Source organism: Miniopterus schreibersii (assembly GCF_964146895.1).
Source record: "Miniopterus schreibersii genome assembly, chromosome: 5".
Lineage (NCBI taxonomy): Eukaryota > Metazoa > Chordata > Mammalia > Chiroptera > Miniopteridae > Miniopterus > Miniopterus schreibersii.
The window spans coordinates 2,872,006-2,890,441 of record NC_138106.1 but is presented as its reverse complement, the minus strand read 5'-3'; the positions used below and the strand labels follow the sequence as shown (position 1 = coordinate 2,890,441).

Here is an 18,436-nt window from a genome sequence, read left to right as displayed (position 1 = left end):
GTTGTAAGCTAAGGGGGGAGAGCGTCATGGTACTGAAGAGATAGGGGTCAGTTGCTGAGTCAAGGTCATGGAGGAGACTGATAGAGCGACCACAGAGAGGAGATTGCTATAGATGATGCAGAATTGCTGTAGAAAGATTCTTCTGGAAATGGTGTTTTGAACACCGTGATGTGCATTCATCGTGGAGGGGGGAGTGTGTACGCAAGGACGCCGGGTGGACGGCATTGTAACAGTGCCTACTAACAAGGCACAGGCAGAAGGGACGCTCGGAGCCCTCGTGCGCGGTTATACTACAAATTCAAATGTGCCATTGAGTGTTTCTTTCCTCAGTGGCATGTTGAGTATGACTTTTCATAATTGTGTTTCTTGTTTCAAAGTGACATTTGAAGATAAGAAGCGTGAGAATTTTGAGCGCGGCAACCTGGAACTGGAGAAACGGAGACAGGCGCTGTTGGAGCAGCAGCGGAAAGAGCAGGAGCGCCTGGCCCAGCTGGAGCGGGCGGAGCAGGAGCGGAAGGAGCGAGAGCGCCAGGAGCAGGAGCGCAAGAGGCAGCTGGAGCTGGAGCGGCAGCTGGAGAAGCAGCGGGAGCTGGAGCGGCAGCGCGAGGAGGAGCGGAGGAAGGAGATCGAGCGGCGCGAGGTGGGCGCCCCGGGGCCTCGGAGCGCGTTCGCGGCTTTCCTCCCCCGTGCAGCAGTTCCAGGCACTCGGAAGCTGTGACACCCGCGTCGCCGTCTCCCTCCCGCGCCTTTCCATTCCCCCAGAAGGAATTCCTCACCCGTTAAGCAGTTACTCCCCTGCCCCCTTCTCCTCAGCCGTAGCCCCACTAACTGGCCTCCTGCTGCCCAGCCGTTTCGTGTAAAGGGCGTCATGCAGCACGTGGCCTTTGTGTCTGGCTCTCACACTGTTCTCAGGTTCATCCAGGTTCTAGCATGAATCAGTGTTATATTCCTTTTTACGGCCGACTGATACTCCTTTACATGAGCATACCACCTTTAATATACCCATTCATCATGGGTATTTGTGTTCTCTACTTTTTGGCTACTATGAGTAATTTTGCTATGAGCATTCGTGTACAAGTTTTTGATAAGACAGCCTTATAACAAACCACTGATGTCGGTTAAGTATTTTTCCAGGCTTTTTTCTCTTCATTTGTATACATGTATGGAAATATGAAGGTTTGTGTGTGGGAAGGTTGGGGATTTAGTATAACTGTTTTAGCCACTGTAATAGTATCATACTAATATTATTCTGCACCCTTTTTTTCACTTTTAAAAACATGTCTAGTGAATCTTTGGTATATTCTATGGAAGGTTTCCTAAATTTGGTGCCATACCTGGTTAGGGGCTGAGCCAATCTCAGGTCTGCCCTTTCAGCTTTAGTGTGTTGCTACAGAAGCAATGCCCTGAGTCTCCTGTGGGAGTGAAATGTTTTTATAGATGGGGCATTTTTTTCTTCTTTTTTTTCTTTTTAAATCCTCACCCAAGGACATGTTTTTATTGATTTTTTTAGAGAGAGAGGAAGGTGGGGAGAGAGAGAGAAACACTGATTGGTTGCCTCCCATATGCTCCCTGACTGGGTATCAAACCTGCAACCTTTTGGGTGTACTGGACGATGCTCCAGCCAACTGACCCACCCAGTCATGGCTAAAGATGGGGAATTTTTAAAAAATTAATACTTCGGCCCTAGCCAGGTTGGCTCAGTGGTTAGAGAGTTGGCCTGCAGCCCGGCTGGGCGTGGCTCAGCGGTTGAGCGTAGACCTGGGATCCAGGCGATCGGGGTTCGATTCCTGGTCAGGGCACATGCCTGGGTTGCTGGCTCAGTCAATGACTCTCTCATCATTGATGTTTCTGTGTCTCTCTCTCCCTCTCCTTTCCTCTTTCTGAAATCAATAAAGATACATTTAAAAAATAAAATAAAAAGAGTTGGCCTGCACACTGAAGGGTCCTAGATTCCATTCCAGGCAAGCACATGTACCTTGGTTGCATGCCCTCCCTCCCTTCCTCCCTCCCTCCCTGAAAAAAGCAATGGAAAAATGTCCTCAAGTGAGGATTTAAAAAAAAAAAATTAATATTTTGGTTTCAACTCCTGATGATTGCTTTAGAAAACTAAAACTGATAGGCATAAGCTGCCTTTTATTTAGGCAGACACACACAGATACTAACAGGATTTTAATATCCAGCATGGGCACCCGAAATATAGATAGCCTTCCCTTCAATGTAAAAAAAAATCAAAAAAGAAATTTTAGAGTATTTATTCTGTATTATTTAATAGGCGTTTACCATGTGCCAGGCGTTGATAGTCCTGAGAGATAAGGTGGTGGACAGGTACTCTACCTGCCCTCCAGGCCCATACAAGATAGTTGGGTTACAGATACGTGGGAAGCAGTTACAATAAAGAGCATCAGGGGCTTTACAGGTACCCTGCCTAGGAGCCTGCTTTGAAGAGAGCTGACATTGCCAGAAAAATTACAGAACCTGCTGTGGAAAAAAGGAAAGGAATGATTAGGTTGATGGAGGCCACAAACTTTTAAAACTTGAGATAAATACAAGTTTACCCCACTATCCAAAAGTAGAGTGTTCCTGTGAAACCTCTCGTAAGCTTAAATAAATGGTGTAGAAGCAATGACAATTTATAGGGAGAATTTTTTAGTGTTCCCAGACCTCAGAATAACCTACCAAATCATACCAAATATGCTTATGTCCAGTTTTATACTAAGTCTAACACCCTTACAAGCTCCCTTAGGTTTTCTGGTACCTTAGGACAGACATACCTAGCTAATGGTACACAGAGTAAACGGAGAAAAAGCGCAGGTACTTACAGACACAGTTCCCAGCTCTGGGCTGGATGCCGAGATGCCGAGTGTCCTCCCTGGGAAGGAGCTTGGCGGGGCTGGTCACTGCTCGCTGCTCCAGGTGCGCTGCCTCCATAATGGCTCTCCACAGAACAAACGCTGGGCACTATTTTCATTTTTTGCCTTTTTTTCGTAAAAGCGAAAATCATCTCATTTCTTCCAGTTAGTGAAAACAGGCACGAATGTAGGTCTTTCCTAAAAGCGAAGTGGCATTAAGAGGGGTAGACCTATAGTCACTTCTCATTTGGCAGAAGAAAGTTTTTGTGTGTACACTTTTCCTGTTCTAGGAGTTTTGGCTTGATTTTATTAGATTTAAGACATTTTCCTTGCTCTTTATGAGTCAGTAAATAAGGAGGAACAATGTTATTTAGTATATCAAGCATTCTTGAAGGCTTGAATTCCAGTGGTCAGATAAGCCTGTCTTATCTTACATAAATATCACAATGGCCTTTCTGAATGTTCTTGGTTTCCCTTGGACAGAATGCTGTGTTTGTATAAGTTTTGTTTTGCTAGTTTGTAATAGAATTCTTCTAATGTTTAATAATATTCCATCTCCCCAAGTAAAGACTTACTAGCTGTTAACATTTATTAAGAGACACTGTATAGCATACGAACTGAAAAATTAACAAATGGTCTGTTTGTGTGTCACAGGCTGCAAAACGAGAACTTGAAAGGCAGCGACAACTTGAATGGGAACGAAATCGAAGACAAGAACTATTAAACCAAAGAAACAAAGAACAAGAGGACATAGTTGTGCTGAAAGCAAAGAAAAAGACTTTGGAATTCGAGTTAGAAGCTCTAGTGAGTGATGTTTGATTGTGCTGCGGGAATGTATTAACATCAGACACTTTAATAGGTAGTAATTCTCACTGTTTTTCCGTTGTTAAAGAATGATAAAAAACATCAACTGGAAGGAAAACTTCAAGATCTCAGATGTCGACTGACCACCCAAAGGCAAGAAATCGAGAGTACAAACAAATCCAGAGAGCTGAGAATTGCTGAAATCACCCATCTGCAGCAACAGTTACAGGTGAGAAAGTATGTCCCTTAAAAGCTCAGCCAGCCCTGGCCAATTTGGCTCCGTGGTTAGAGCATCAGCTCTTGGACTGAGGGGTCCCTGGTTTGAATTCTGGCCAAGGGCACATACCTCGGTTGCAGGCTTGATCCCTGGCCCCAGTTGGCAAGTGAGCCAGAGGCAATCAATGTGTCTCTGTCACTTCGATGTTTCTTTCTCTCTCTCCCCCTTCCACTCTCTGAAAAGCAATGGAAAAAATACCTTCTGGTGAGGATTAAAAGGGAAAAAAAGCTCAGCCAGCACCGTACAATTACCATGTACTAGGCTCTGAGAAGTCACGATGAAGTAGATAAGGTCCTTGCCTGAAAATAGGCTGCCAAGTAAACAAACTCAACACACATTGGCTGAGTACTGCTGTGTGCCAGGCCAGGTGCTCATAGGCCCTGAGGGTCCAGCAGACAGCAGAGGTGATACCCTTGCCTTCATGGAGCTCACCTTCTATTTGCAGGGCAGACAGACACTAACAAAATAAGTCAGGTGTGCACTCTGGAAAAAAGTGTTCTGCAGAGTGAGCAGGGAAGAGACAGTCTTGGGGATGGGGAGGGCTGTGATTTTAAATAAGGTGGTCAGGACAGGCCTCTCTGTGAGGGTTCCATTTGAACAAAGACTTAAGAGATGAGCAGCTAAGCTGTGTGGATGTGTGGCACAGTCAGCCCTAGGCAGGGAAACAGCAGTGAGAAAGTCCTGAGGCTGTAGTTGGTCTCTAAGACACAAGTTACAGCAAGGAGACCGCTGTGGTTGAAGCAGGTGAAGGCTAGATCACGTAGGACCTATAGCCCGTCACAGGACATTGGCTTTATCACAGTAATGACGTGAAAAAGTACAGTATAAGTATTTTAGGGTGTGTGTGAGAGAAATACATATAGAGAATAGTTGGGGACACAATAGAGTTCTACTCTGATTTTATTACCTATGCAAAGTTGACCACCAAGTTGTCATAATATCACAATATCACCTGGTCTGGTTTTGGTTATTGAGTTGGAAGAGCATGAGATTCCATGTAGCTGTTCTACATGTCATCACCTTTGAACTTCGTGACTTTCATCGCAGCTTCTTTTCCTCAGTATGATGATTGTGACATTATCCATTTTATTGAGTGAACCAGTAGTTTGTTCTCATTCATTACTGAGCAGTATTTTCGTATTTATCTCTTCACCTGTTGATTGACAGGTTCTTTCCAGTTCCAGACTTATGAACAAAACTGCAGTGATCATTTATTTACAGGTCTTTATGTGGAAATCTGTTTTATTTATGTTGGTTACATTTTTAAAAATTTATCTTTACTGCTGAAAGTTTTATAGATGTCCCCTTTTCCCCTCCCATTGACCCCCTCCACCCTACCCCCACCCCAGGCTTCCAGCACAATATTGTCTGTTTTCTATTTTCTAAAAATGTTTGTGTTAAAATAGTATTTCCTTTTTGAATATTTGTTGGCTTTCACCAGTGAAGCCTTCTGTGCTAAGTGCTTTCTGTGTGGTAACTTTTAATTGCAAAATTTATTCAATAGATACAGGGCTAATGCAGATTTTTTGTTTCTTACTGAATATTTTTTGATCATTTCTACCTTTCAGTGACTTTACCCATTTCACCTAAGTAATCAAATTTATTTGTATAAAGTTGTTTATAATACTCTTATCATTCTTTAGAAGTCTGTAGTATCCATAGTGATGCCACTTCTTTCCTCCCTGGTTGGACAGTTTGTCTTGTCTCGTTTCCTCTCCATCACTTTCTCCTCTCCATCACTTTCTCCTCTCCCTTTTCTTAATCCCCTCTCTTCCCTTCCTCTGCCACCTTTTCTCCATCAATCTAGCCACAAGTTTGTTGTTTTACTGTTGTTGTTTTTTAAAAACCCTTTATTTTTTTCTCTATGGTATGTTTGTTTTGTATTTCATTTTTTGAGGCTTTTTATTATTTCCTCCTATCAATATTGAGTTCAATTTGCTTATTTTTAGTTTCATGAAGTGGAACCTTACATTATTGAATTTGGACCTTCATTTCTAATATAAACATTTTAAGCCTTGAATTTCCCTCTAAGCATTGTTGTAGCCATATTACACAAATTTTTAATATGTTGTATTTTTTTTTAATATATCTTTATTGATTTCAGAGAGAGGAAAGGAGAGGGAGAGAGAAAGATGGAAACATCAATGATGAGAGAGTCATTGATCAGCTGCCTCCTGCCCGCCCCCGACTAGGAATCAAGCCCACAACCCGAGCATGTGCCCTGACCGGGCATCGAACCCCTATCGCCTGGATCCTAGGTCGACGCTCAACCGCTGAGCCACGCCCGGCCGGGCAATATGTTGTACTTTCATATTCATTCCATTAAAAATCTTTTTTTATTTCCTTTGTCATTTTTTCTTTATGAGTTATTTAGAATTTTGCTGTTCAGTTCCCAAATATTTGGATGTTTCCCAGATATCTTTGTTTATGTTATGATCCTTTTTGATCTTTTAAGTTCATTGAGACTTACTTTATGGCTCAGCATACAATCTGCCTTGGTGAATATTACACGTCACTTGTAAAGAATGTGCACGCTGTTGTAGTTGGGTGGAGTGTCCCATAAACGTTAGCCAGATCGAGTTGGTTCATGGTGTTTGTGTCTTCTATGTCCTTATTGGTTTTGTGACTCCCTTCAGCTGCTGAGAGAGGAGTGTTGAAATCTATATCATTTTGTACATTTTTGTTTCTCTTTAAGTTCTGTCAGTTATTGTTCCGTGCACTTGGAAGTCTTGATCAACTGGAGATATTAGGATATGACATAACGTCAATAGTATCAGATGTTCACTGCCACACATTGTCTGAAAATATTTAAAAATGCACACACTTGTAAACAGTACATTTCTCTATATTCCAGCTCTCTTTCTATGTCTTTCATTAACTCTATGAGAAGTTTCATGAAATATTCCCTTGGAAAATGTAGGCCTGAAGGCCATGTGCTTATTTATTGTTGCACTGAATACTCTGTGACCAGACACACTTATTATTTACGACCGACACTTAGCATGTTCATTTATTGATAATAAAACACAAATCAGGGTTCCTGAAAAAGTAGTGCAGTAGAAGATAACACCTGGTTTGATGAAATCCAGGTACCTGGTAGGTAATGAGATCTTGGTTCCTTTTCCTTACTGGAATTAGTGGCTACTTACTGTGCAAATGAGTCAGGTAGCCCTTCATATTGTTTGACTTATTTTGGAAACTTAGGTTGTCACATTTATGTAAGTAAAACTATCTGAGTGATCTGAGCCAAGCTTCCTCTTGATACTTAATAGTTTGTACTGGTTCAGGAGAGAGACTTTGGCATTGGGTAAGAGGCCTTGCCTTAATCTAGGGGAGGATCAGAGAAGCTCGGTGGCTTTTGGGAAAGTGATCTGTGTTGTATATTGTTTTGTCCAGATTTTGAGTATGTGTGTGTGGACTGTTCATATGAGAAGATGCTTCCAAATCCTCCCTGTTAAGCTGATAAATCTCACTACTATTCAGATAAATGATACACAAAGATTTGTAACACCCAAGCCAGTCTGTATGTAAAGATGGTTGTTCCAAAAAGGATTGGTTCCTAACCTCTGATGAAAAAATTTTAAGGTGTTTCTATTTTTCAAACCAAAAGTCAATATACAGAGATCTTTTTTAAAATTCAGGTAAAATTAGAAGTTAAATGTATTGTACACTGGAAAGGCTGTCATCTTACTGAAATGCATAGAAACTGTGTAGGATAGTTTCAGCTGAACTTAAGCAAATACAGTGCTTGACAAGTTATCCACAAAAACTCCAGATAGCCTTATACCGTGTGATTTGTTTTTTTCCTTATGTCAGTTGAAAAAATAGTTCTTTCAAGACTTTCTGTGTACCTTTTAAATTGTGGCTCTGTCCTGAGTGTAGAAAAACCTCTGGCAGCTAAGATGCCAATTGTTAAAAATCACTTTTATTTGTGTGTGTGGTGAGCCTTAGTTCAGCCCTATCAAGTATCAGAGTTCAGATTAGAATAGCTCCTATTAACTACTACTGAGTCAGTGCCCACACCATAGGGTCACTGCACTCACAGTGGATCCCAGCACAGCTGAGAAACTATTGCTTTATTTTCCCTGCCAAGTACATTTTTTAAAGCTTATAAATAAGCCGTAAGACAATAAAAATTTAAGGAATATCGAGGGAGCTATGACTGTCTTAATTTTATTTCAGTGAAAAGCACTTGGCAAACAGTGAGCTCCTTGGAAAAAAACAGGAACCGCCCTAACTGGTGGTTGAATGCAGTCCCCCACAGGGGACGGCGGAGGAGGCTGGGAGAGCCTCTGAGGAACGGGCAGAGATGTCTGTCCAGATGTGCAGCCTAGATACGGAAGTTTTCCGCGATACTCATTGTAGTTTCCTCCTCCTTTCCCAGGAGTCTCAGCAGATGCTCGGAAGACTTATCCCAGAAAAGCAGATACTCAATGACCAGTTAAAGCAAGTTCAGCAAAACAGTTTGCACAGTAGGTGTTTACTTTTAAAGTCGCCTGCCCTTTTGCTTTTTACTAACAAGAATTTCCTTACCTGAAAGAATATTAAAAACAGTTTTTTCTCACTTCCAGTTTGTTTTTCTTATCTTGCAATGTTTCTCTAAAATAGGAGATTCACTTCTCACACTCAAAAGAGCCTTAGAAGCAAAAGAACTAGCTCGTCAGCAGCTCCGAGACCAACTGGATGAAGTAGAGAAAGAGACAAGATCGAAACTCCAGGAGATCGACATTTTCAATAATCAGCTGAAGGTAATGGTTCTGTGTGTCCTACATGTGTCCTGCCTCTAATTTCTCCAGCAGCCAGATGATTAAATGGTATTTAATCCCAGGCACAGACTCTAAATTGCATTTTTCTCCTTTAAAATGTAAGACTGATTTTGGCATCTGTATATTACGGCTGAGTGAGTGGCCCCAACATGACGTGCTTTAACCGTATTTCTGTGTATCTCTATCCCTTGTCTCTTACAATGACGTCAGGTGGGGATTCCAGAAACTAGGCTGCGAAGGCGTCATCTTTTGATGTTCTTTGAAGACTCCTGAAAAAGGACTGTTTTCTCTTTTAAAACTAAGACTTTTTCTGCCACTTTTTACCTTCAGGATTGTCCTTGAGTGCAAATCTTTATTTTGTTACCTCATGTTTTAAAAGTTTACTATTTAATGGCATAATTGCTTTGTCTCCGTCCAGAAATGGTGTGTGGTTTTGCCACATTTACACAGCAAATTCAGAAAATGCCAGAGCTTGCAGGGAGTTGGAAGGGTGGGCATCCAGCCTCTCTGATCTGGTGCATTCAGTTTAACTGTACAAACTTACCATCATCAGAGTGTTCACTCTTACAATAAAACCAGAAAGCCAGCAGTTCATTTCCCATCAACACTGATCATGTACTTTAGATTTAAGTAGATGGTGGATTTTTTAGTAATTATGTTTCTATATGAAATTGGATTTTTTACTTTTCAAATATTCATTTTCCTTTTCTAACTTAAAATCCTTTATAGTTGACTTTGGCTAATTTAGCTTTTGTAACTAGGAAAAAGTAAAACTCTTGTTCTTCTTTCCTAAAAATAGAAAAAATTAGAAGCATATTTGAAATGTTTAGTTGACCTTTGGACTGAGATTCTAGGCCAAGTTCTCTAGACGTCTGAGTCTGTGGTTTGCGCCATTCTTTTCCCCCAGAGTAAGAGGTGGCGACCTTTCCTCGGTTGTGCACGTCCATGAAAGTGCCTTTAGGGGAAATTTGTTTGAACCAACTTAGTGATTTTCTTCACTTTGCTCTTGTGCTTACACCAAATGTGTGTGTGCGTGTGTGTGCGCTCACGTGTGCTGTGTGTGCTCTCCATCTGTGTGTTTGAGGATGTGTGGTGGGTAAGTGTGCAAGCACCACTGTAGGTTCTCCATCTCTCGCCTAAGCCCAAGAAAAATGACATTAACTCTCACCGTGGTGGGCCAATATTTCAAGCTTACAGTTCTTTTTAATAGTTTCTTGGAATGTAAACTGTTAAGTATTTGGGTATCTCCTGGATGCAGGCAATAGTCCAAATTTCTGCCTTAATCTGAAGACTCCTCCTTTTAGAAATTTGGCTCCTGAGCCCGGCCGGGCGTGGCTCAGCGGTTGAGCATCGACCTAGGATCCAGGCGATCGGGGTTCAATTCCCAGTCAGGGCACATGCCCGGGTTGCGGCCTCAATCCCCAGTCGGAGGTGTGCAGGAGGCAGACTATCCATGACTCTCTCATCATGGATGTTTCTATCTCTCCCTCTCCTTTCCTCTCTGTGAAATCAATAAAGATATATTAAAAAAAGAAAAAAAAAGAAATTTGGCTCCTGAAACAAAGCTCACATGTTGGAAAGTGGTACTCCATGGATGATTTTTGACAAATGCCTAGACGATTTATGGATGACGTGTCTTTGATTTTCTAACTTATCACCCCAAATCAAGAATTACTTGAGAAAGGAAATAGGAATCTTACTGTAGGAAGTACACTTTGATTTTATAGGTCTGTAGGAAAGGGGAGGGTGGAGGAAGGAGAAAGCACCCTGAAACACTGAGGCTCCTGTGCTAGAAACTCCTGGATTGGCAGCCTTGCTATTCTGCCTTTTCTATGAACAGTAAATTTTAACTCTCTTGATGGTCAAATGAAATATTCAACCAGTGATTTAACCAGAAATAACTGATTATTAGTAATTATTACCAACATGAATTAATACTTCTTAAAGTAGTTTTAGTTCAGTTGATCAGGTTTGTTTACCTTAATTTTCTGCTTTTAAAATGTATTTTATATGCAGCAAATATTTTATCATGCTACGAAGTGGTATTCTCATATGTTTAGACACGTCAGTTTAAAATTACTGATTATCTGTGCCTTTCTTTTTTTACCTGATTTTGCAGGAAAATTGAGACTCTCTTTTGGAGAATCTGTGTCTAAAGGACAGTGATTTTGATCATTGGCTTTTTTCACATGCAGTGCTCAGCTACAGGTATAAAGTGATGATACTAACAGGCGTCAAATAGCATTACCAGTGGGGTCGTTTGGACAGTAGCACCTGGCTCCTTGCCCTTGGCAACGTTCCTAGTTTCTGTAACAGTTTTCCTTAGCACTGACAGCCTAATGCCTGTGTTTTAATATCGTGACTAATAGAGCAGCGACATATAGTAAAGCGTACAGTTTCCAAGGCTTCATTGAAATGGGTACCAGGTCAAGAGGACCCGTAACGCAGAGACCAGCTGTGTGTTTCATGTTGAGAAGTGGAGCCCCCGTTGGTTACCTGTCAGTTGTTGTGCTGGGCCAGTCCTGATGGGGATGGTGTGTCTAGCTGAGCATTTCTTTCTCCTAGTCAGTGGCCATGGGGAAGTTGGTGGTGCAGTGTCTGGCAGGTCTCCTGGGCTGCGCCATCCACTTAGACTTCTTCCTAAAGGTCTCCATGCCCTTCCCAGGCAGCGAATCCCCCCCCCCCCCCAGGCTGAGTGTGATGAGCATCTCCAGCTCTTTGCTAGTTTCCCCTCACAAATTCAGAATTACATTCCTAATGTACTTGGGAAACCCAGGCTTAAATTAGACCAAGGGGCTATTAGAAACATACATTTTGTCTGTAATTATATCTGTCCTCGAAACCGCTCCCAGGAACTGAGTTGTTGAGATGAGAATGGTGAAGGAGATCTCGGCTTGACTAAGGCTTTTATGCTCTCGGTTCAAGCACTTGCTTTCATGGCAGCTAGTCATTGTGAAGGCAGAGAAAGGCACAATGTTTAGCAACCAGGGAAAAGAGAAAAGAGCTGGAGAAAAAACTGCAGAACAGAATGAGAAGTCGGGGAATGCATGGGAAGGGAAACAGTGAGGAAAGGAAAAGACCCAGAGAGGGGAGGAGCAGAGATGGCAGGAGAAGTCAACGTGAATCCAAATAACACATCGCTTTCTCATAGCGGCAGAATGATGTTCAGCTCTTTCATGGTTTGCTGTCTTATTTTGTTCAAGATTAAATTTTACTTTCACCTGTAGGATTGTTTTGAAAAGATCTCTTCTGCACAAAAGTAAAATTCCTCAACTCTCATTCAGTGTTCCTGTGATTGTGGAAACTCGACATAGATTCCTTGAATGTAGAAAAAGAAGCAGAACACTCCCAAGACTCAGAATAGCTACCAGATGTTGCGTGTTACATTCTGTGCTGTCCCAGCAGGCTTCTCTGGTTGGCTGGGTCGAGTTTGTTAGTTATAGTGTAGGTTGGGGTTTTTTTAAGATTTAAAAAAATATTTAATAAAAGGTGATTTGAGAAAGGGAAAAAGCAAAACTTGATTTTTTATTTTTTTAAAAATCCTCACCTGAGGATATGTTTATTGATTTTTAGAGAGAGTATGGGAGAGAGAGAGAGAAACATCGATTAGTTGCCTCCCGCACACGCCTTGACCGGGAATCAAACCGTCAACCCTTCGGTGCGAGTGACAGTGCTCAACCAACTGAGCTACCCGGCCAGGGCAAAACTCAATCTTTTGAAAAATATGTTTTAATTCTCTTGTTTAGCCAAGCCTCTGACAATTGTATCCTTTAGAATGGCATGCATTTAAAATAATGGGGTATTGCTTTGTAAATAAAGCTAAGACGTTTTGGGAAAACTCAGATTTTCGGGATGAAATGGAGTCAGTTTTCTCTTTCTGGTGATATAAGAGAGACTTGAGGAAAGATTCTTAATTAGCTCTCCTGTTGCCAAGAGGACAAGATTTTCTCACCCGTTTCCCTTTCTGTCCACCTGTCTCCTGACCCCTTCACACTTGCGTACACACCCCAGTGCATTCCTTTTGGCTCTTCTGTGGCACTTAGGATACATCAGCTGCCATGGAATTGGACTTCTATTTGGTTGACTATTGACTTCAGATTTAGATCTAATATTTAAACATGTCTTTAAATATTAGTATACCCCTTCTTAGAATTTAAATAACCAACCAATATGTTTTTATACTCCTACTTTTAATGTATCGAGAATGAATACGTTTTATAATTTTGCGATAAGTGGAATATCAATTTACCTTGATTTTGGTACAATTTATATGTTTTGAAATACTTAGTTATTTTTCAGATTTTTCAACACAGGTACAAATTCCCCTGATTGGCTTTTAAAAATAACTTTCACTTTGTTTTACAACCACTTAATTGGGATAAGTTACTATAATTTAAGACTCAAAAGACCTTTTAAAAATTCTTATGTTGTGTGCTACATAATATTCCTGGGTGAGAAGTAAGTGATGTTTATTTATATAAATGCACTTCTCTGTAGGTATTAAATTTAGACAAAACAACACCTGATGTTTCTGATACTGGTACCTAGATAAGTTTCCTATGAGGTCAATTTAATATTAACCATAAGAAGATTATTATAAATATAAAAGATGTGTCCCTACTTTGATTTATAGTGTTGGCTTCATGAATTTCAAATAATTAAGACATACTTGGTTTCCTTTCTTTTCTGAGACAGACTGAGGCAAAAACCAGAAGCAGAATAATCCTTCAAGAAAGCTGCACGACCAAATTAGCAGTAAATTTCCATTAACTGCTGCTCTTTCATAGGCCCCATGTCGCTAGTTATTTTCTCTCTCTTCATAAGCATGTGTGCAAAGTAATGTTTATGAAAAGGAATCAGCTGGATGCTGCTTTATATCTCAAGTGATGTCACTTCACCTACTACATCTATTCGTGAGTGTCTCTCAAACCAGATGAGGAGAAACACCCAGTTTCTAAATCAAGTTCTTCTGTGTTCCTTGCTCAGCCACAGAGCAACTGTCGTCAGTGAGCTTGAAAGTGGGCCAGTCTCTCAGGGCAGAAAGTTGGATCTTCTTGAGCATTGAATTTGTCAAGCGTATTGCTTTGGAAATGCTTTGGCTATATGCCATAAATGCCCAAATATGTTTTCTGGTGAAAATATCTTCATTCTCTAGGGGAAATACGTGACCTTTCCTCCTTGGTTGAAGCAATAAAGTTAAAGGCAAGCTGATTTTAATCTAAATACAAGACAGAATCTTTATTTGCCAATCATTTTCTTATTGTGGTTCATAGCAAATGTTTGACCAAGGACCCCTTTGTGAGTCAAAGCCTTCTCTGCAGGATCATGCCCACGTTTTGCATGCAGTTGAGTAGTGTTCATAGACCCCGGTTAAGAAACTCTGATGTATCTTAGAATTCTGTAGACATTGGTGATAAGAATCTTACATGTACTTCCCATTTTATAGGCTTTTTATTTTTCCCATGTATTTGTAACAGGTAGCTAAAACTTCTTGAATGAATATTTAATAATTTCATATTTATTAAGAAAGGTATTATTTTTATTAGGAGATAATATTAAATTATTACACACTATATCTGGTGTAAAACATATCATTCCCTTGAACAGAACTCATAGATGAAAACTCAGCGAAGTTGTACACTCCATACCGTATTGTTAGAGAAATATCCAGCCAAGAAATAAGTCCTTCGTTTTAGGAAGAGCCATAAGTGAGATTTGATTCTTATCAATTTCTTATTGGTGCTGTTTTTATCTTATTTCTAATAGAGAAATAATTGTGACAAGATATAATAGAATTTGCAGGATCCCTTTAATGAGGTTGACCACCAGGAAAAGTTGATAGAATTTGTGTGACGTTTTTCTGAGGTACTTCCCCCAATAAGTTCTCTTATTTCCTAAATAAAGAATTTAATGACAGCAGATTTGTCACCTTAAAAATGTTTTCTCTGAAAGAAATTAAAGTAACTGTCGTTGTATTTAAGGTTTTTAAACAGTATTGAAAAGGAATGAAAGAACAGGGCAGCCTCTGCTCCACATGTACAAGGACTTAGCTCCACAGGCCCTTGTCAAGCACAGGATGCAAGTCATCAACTAGTTTTTAGTACATAGTCCTTCATTCCATAGATTGCCTTCTCATAAGTTCAACTTTTTAAAAGTGTTATCAACTTAAGAATCATAAATTTTCTGCGTATTTTGGTTCATGCCACCTTAAACTCCAAAGTCTAAGAAAAGAGGGAACAGCTAGAATGCCTGCCTGTTGCGGCATCTTGATTGTCTTACAACTGATCGTGGATCTCAGCAGATGGCAAGGAGATGATAGAAGAGCATTGCAGTCTGCAAATCTGGATCATGAGATGCCAGAGCCGTCTGTGACTCTATTTGACATCTGTTACTTTATGGCTCCTGCAAGCTCCATTTCCTTGGAGGTACTTGAAGCTGCAACTTATTTAGACATTTCCAAAGATAGGTTCAGCCTGCCTATAATACTGACATACAAAAACATAAATGTGCTTTAAAATTTTTAAATATCTTCCTTCATGTATTTGATTGTTTAAAATTGTTTTTCTAAAATATCTCATTAGCATGATTTTTTTCTGTAGATTGTTTAAATTTACTTCTATTGCTTTTCATTTTTTAGTGCCTCCTAATACAATATTAACTTCACTTCCAAATAGCTTGACTTTGTGTCTCATAATTATCTATCTATAAATCACCATCCGGTTGCTAGAGACAGTGCGGAAAGGAAATGTGCAGATGGAAAATCTGCATGCGGCCTGTGGTCTACCTGGTGCTCTGTACGCCTCGGCCGTTTCCGTTCTAAAGGGCCGGCGCTTGTGCAGTAGCTGTGGTTGAATACTTTGAATATCACTCTACCTGTGAACACATTTTTCCTGGACAAAGTAACTTTTCTCTTTTTTAATACATAATCAGGTTCCTGAGCATCAAATGAAAATGTTATCCCTGCCCTGTTTTCCTGCTCCTTTATGTTGCATTTCAGCTCAGAGTCACTTTGCTTACTAGTTATACCTTTTGGGGTTATTTCTGCAATAAGAATAAAACCCTAAATGAAAGAGACACTGAAAAAAAGAATAAATTTTTTTGTAATGAAACATTGTCTAAAAATGTAACATCTTAAAACCCTGCAGCTTAGCCGCTCTGATCCAGCCCTGGTTTGTGTCGGAAACCTGGGGTTAGAATGCGGGTTTCTGTGTTCCTAGTCCCACACCTGCTCATTGTAGTCTGTTTCCATAAATTATCTTTCTATTTCAGAGTTTTCTGCACTTGAAGATGGAATTTTAAAATGGGAAGTGAAGTAAATCTTTCCGTCACTCTTACCCTTCCCTTTGAAGGGCCTTGGCCATTCGGGCTAGTGGCGGAGCAGGCCTCCCATCTGTGCAGGTGCTGACTGGGGGCCTCAGTTGGTTCGTGTCACTCCACTGCAGTTTGCCTTTTCATGTAGAGATGTTTATTAACTTGAGCCAAGGGTACAGAATCTGCCAACAACAGAAATTGGCCCATTTTATCTACTTGTCTTTGAAATATCAAATTCAAAATATTAATCACATTTTTCATTTATATGATTAGAGAATACTATTTATACTTGATTCCAGATTACTGTGAAAAGCAATGCTGCTGAATTTTTAAACACACGAAAGTTCTATATCTCATGGTGTGACAGTGATAAAGAAGGCAAAGTGGAATTCTTTCCTGCTACCGATTTTCTTCTCTTAGAACTTTAAACAGTTTGAGTGAGGCTTTATCGTTACTCTCCAGTCTCCATTCTTGGCCTTCCATGCCCCCTCCCTAGCTGAACTCCTGTCCTAGGTCCCTTCATAACTTGTAGATCATGTGCCCAGGGTTGCTGCCGTAGGGAACAGTCCACCAGCTTGTGCCTTACCAAGTTGCCTGTTCCTGCTGCATCCTGCCTGGATATTCTGGGCTCCTCTGCGGGGTTACCCACTGAAGCCCCTCCCTTTCCCCTGTCCCTGGTGCCTCCCTCCCTCCAGTCCCTGTTTCCCAGGACCAGTCTCCCCTAACCCTCTGATGTGCAGCTAAACTTTTCCCTGTAAGCTCGCTGGTCCCTACTAGGACCTGTCTGAGTCCCTCATAGTATACAGAATGCTTGTGCGCGTGTTCTGACTTTTTCTTCAGAACTGTTTAGCCAATAGGAACAGGCTAGTCTAACACAAAGGGCTCTTGTCTAGGAGTAAGTGTATCTCCACGCTGACCTTCTGCAGGTAGTGCCTCCACCTGTGTGGTTCACTCTCTGAATGAATCTGAAGGGAGGAACTTAAGGCAGGAAGAAGACCTCCCCCACCCCCCATGTGGACTGCATCAGGGCAGCCTGAGTTCCTAAGTCTCACCGTGCAGACCCTGGGCTGTCCACTGCGGACTGACCCTAGTTAGCCAGGCCGAGAAGTCACTGCGGATCCACTGCTGGCTCTACGGGATACTTTGCTATCGGATTATTGTTGATACAGTAGGAGGAGTTCTGGTGACTGAGCCTCAGAGTGGCCATTTGATTCCTGTGGAATCCCAGGGTTTCCCCTTTAACTACTGTTTCTTTGTTCTTCATATTTTTGCATGTTTAAACTTCAGATTTGAATATTTTAATATTATAAAAAGCATTGTATTTTCAGTAGCCTGGGAAGGAAATTCCTGTTTTTCCTGGGGCTAATGTCAATAGGGCCATGGCATCTATGGTGGTGATCATGAAATTACAACTTTCTACCTCCCACCTGACTGCTGGTTGAGTCCGTGGCAGTGACAATGTTACACGGCTTTAGTAAGAGAAGATTCTCTGAAAGAGGTTATTTGAAGAAAAACAGGCCCTGGGTGGGGAGAATGGAGGGTGCGGAGCAGAGGGCTGGCCATTTGTTTGAAGGTAGCTTAGCATAAGAGGCAGGTGAGGTTTGAATGGAGACACTGGGCGGGGGCATTTTCAAAGCCAGTGGAGGCTGGTGTTGATTCATGACCAGAAAGACCTCAAGGTTTCATTCGTGGTCCCATATGGTAAAACTGGTCAAGTTCCATTGTTGCTGAGTGTTGAGCCCCTAGCAGGGCCTCTAGGGCACCCCGTGGAAAGTGGTAGTTTTCCAAGGTAATGTTTTTCACATCTGAAATGTTCTTTAAGTGCCTGGGCTTCTGCACTGTGTCACGTGCCCATAGACAGTGGCAGTGCCTGTCACCTCATGTGTTACCCATTTCTTGATTTTTATAGGAATTAAGAGAAATACATAATAAGCAGCAACTCCAGAAACAGAAGTCCCTAGAGGCCGAACGCCTGAAACAGAAAGAGCAAGAGCGAAGGATCATTGAATTAGAGAAACAAAAAGAAGAGGCCCAAAGGTGAGTCTTTTCAGGGGGCCGTGGACCCCCTGGGAAGGAACTGTGAGTGTTCACCGTTTGTCTGGCTTCTCCAAGTGCTTCCGCACCAGAAAGAGCCTTCAGCCTGCGTGTGTGTGTGTGTGTGTGTGTGTGTGTGTGTGTGTGTGAGAGAGAGAGAGAGAGAGAGAGAGAGTGTGTGTGAGCACAGACACGTGTATATAAGTCTTTGCATATATAAGTAGTCCCAGAGTTTTTGGTTGGTTCCCAGAGCTCTCTTAAGTTACTACTATGTAGATAAATGGAATTAAAGAAGGAAATTGGGACACTTGGGGTGCTCAGTTGCATGCCAATGACCAAACCCCTTTTCCGGTTCACAGGCTTTTAATAGTGGTGGGCAGAGCGGCGGGTTTGCC

General features: G+C 41.3%; 1 protein-coding gene across 2 annotated transcripts in view; it reads left to right on the top strand.

Annotated features, from left to right (window-relative positions):
• The window catches only part of ITSN1 (intersectin 1), a 163,900-nt gene that overhangs the window by 75,604 nt on the left and 69,860 nt on the right, over positions 1–18,436 (top strand). For both annotated transcript variants that reach the window (XM_081139006.1, XM_081139005.1), the window contains exons 12-17: positions 378–640; positions 3,504–3,653; positions 3,742–3,882; positions 8,315–8,402; positions 8,539–8,678; positions 17,917–18,044. In XM_081139006.1, coding sequence (XP_080995132.1) covers positions 378–640; positions 3,504–3,653; positions 3,742–3,882; positions 8,315–8,402; positions 8,539–8,678; positions 17,917–18,044 — 910 coding nt within the window. The remainder of the gene's footprint in view (positions 1–377; positions 641–3,503; positions 3,654–3,741; positions 3,883–8,314; positions 8,403–8,538; positions 8,679–17,916; positions 18,045–18,436) is intronic.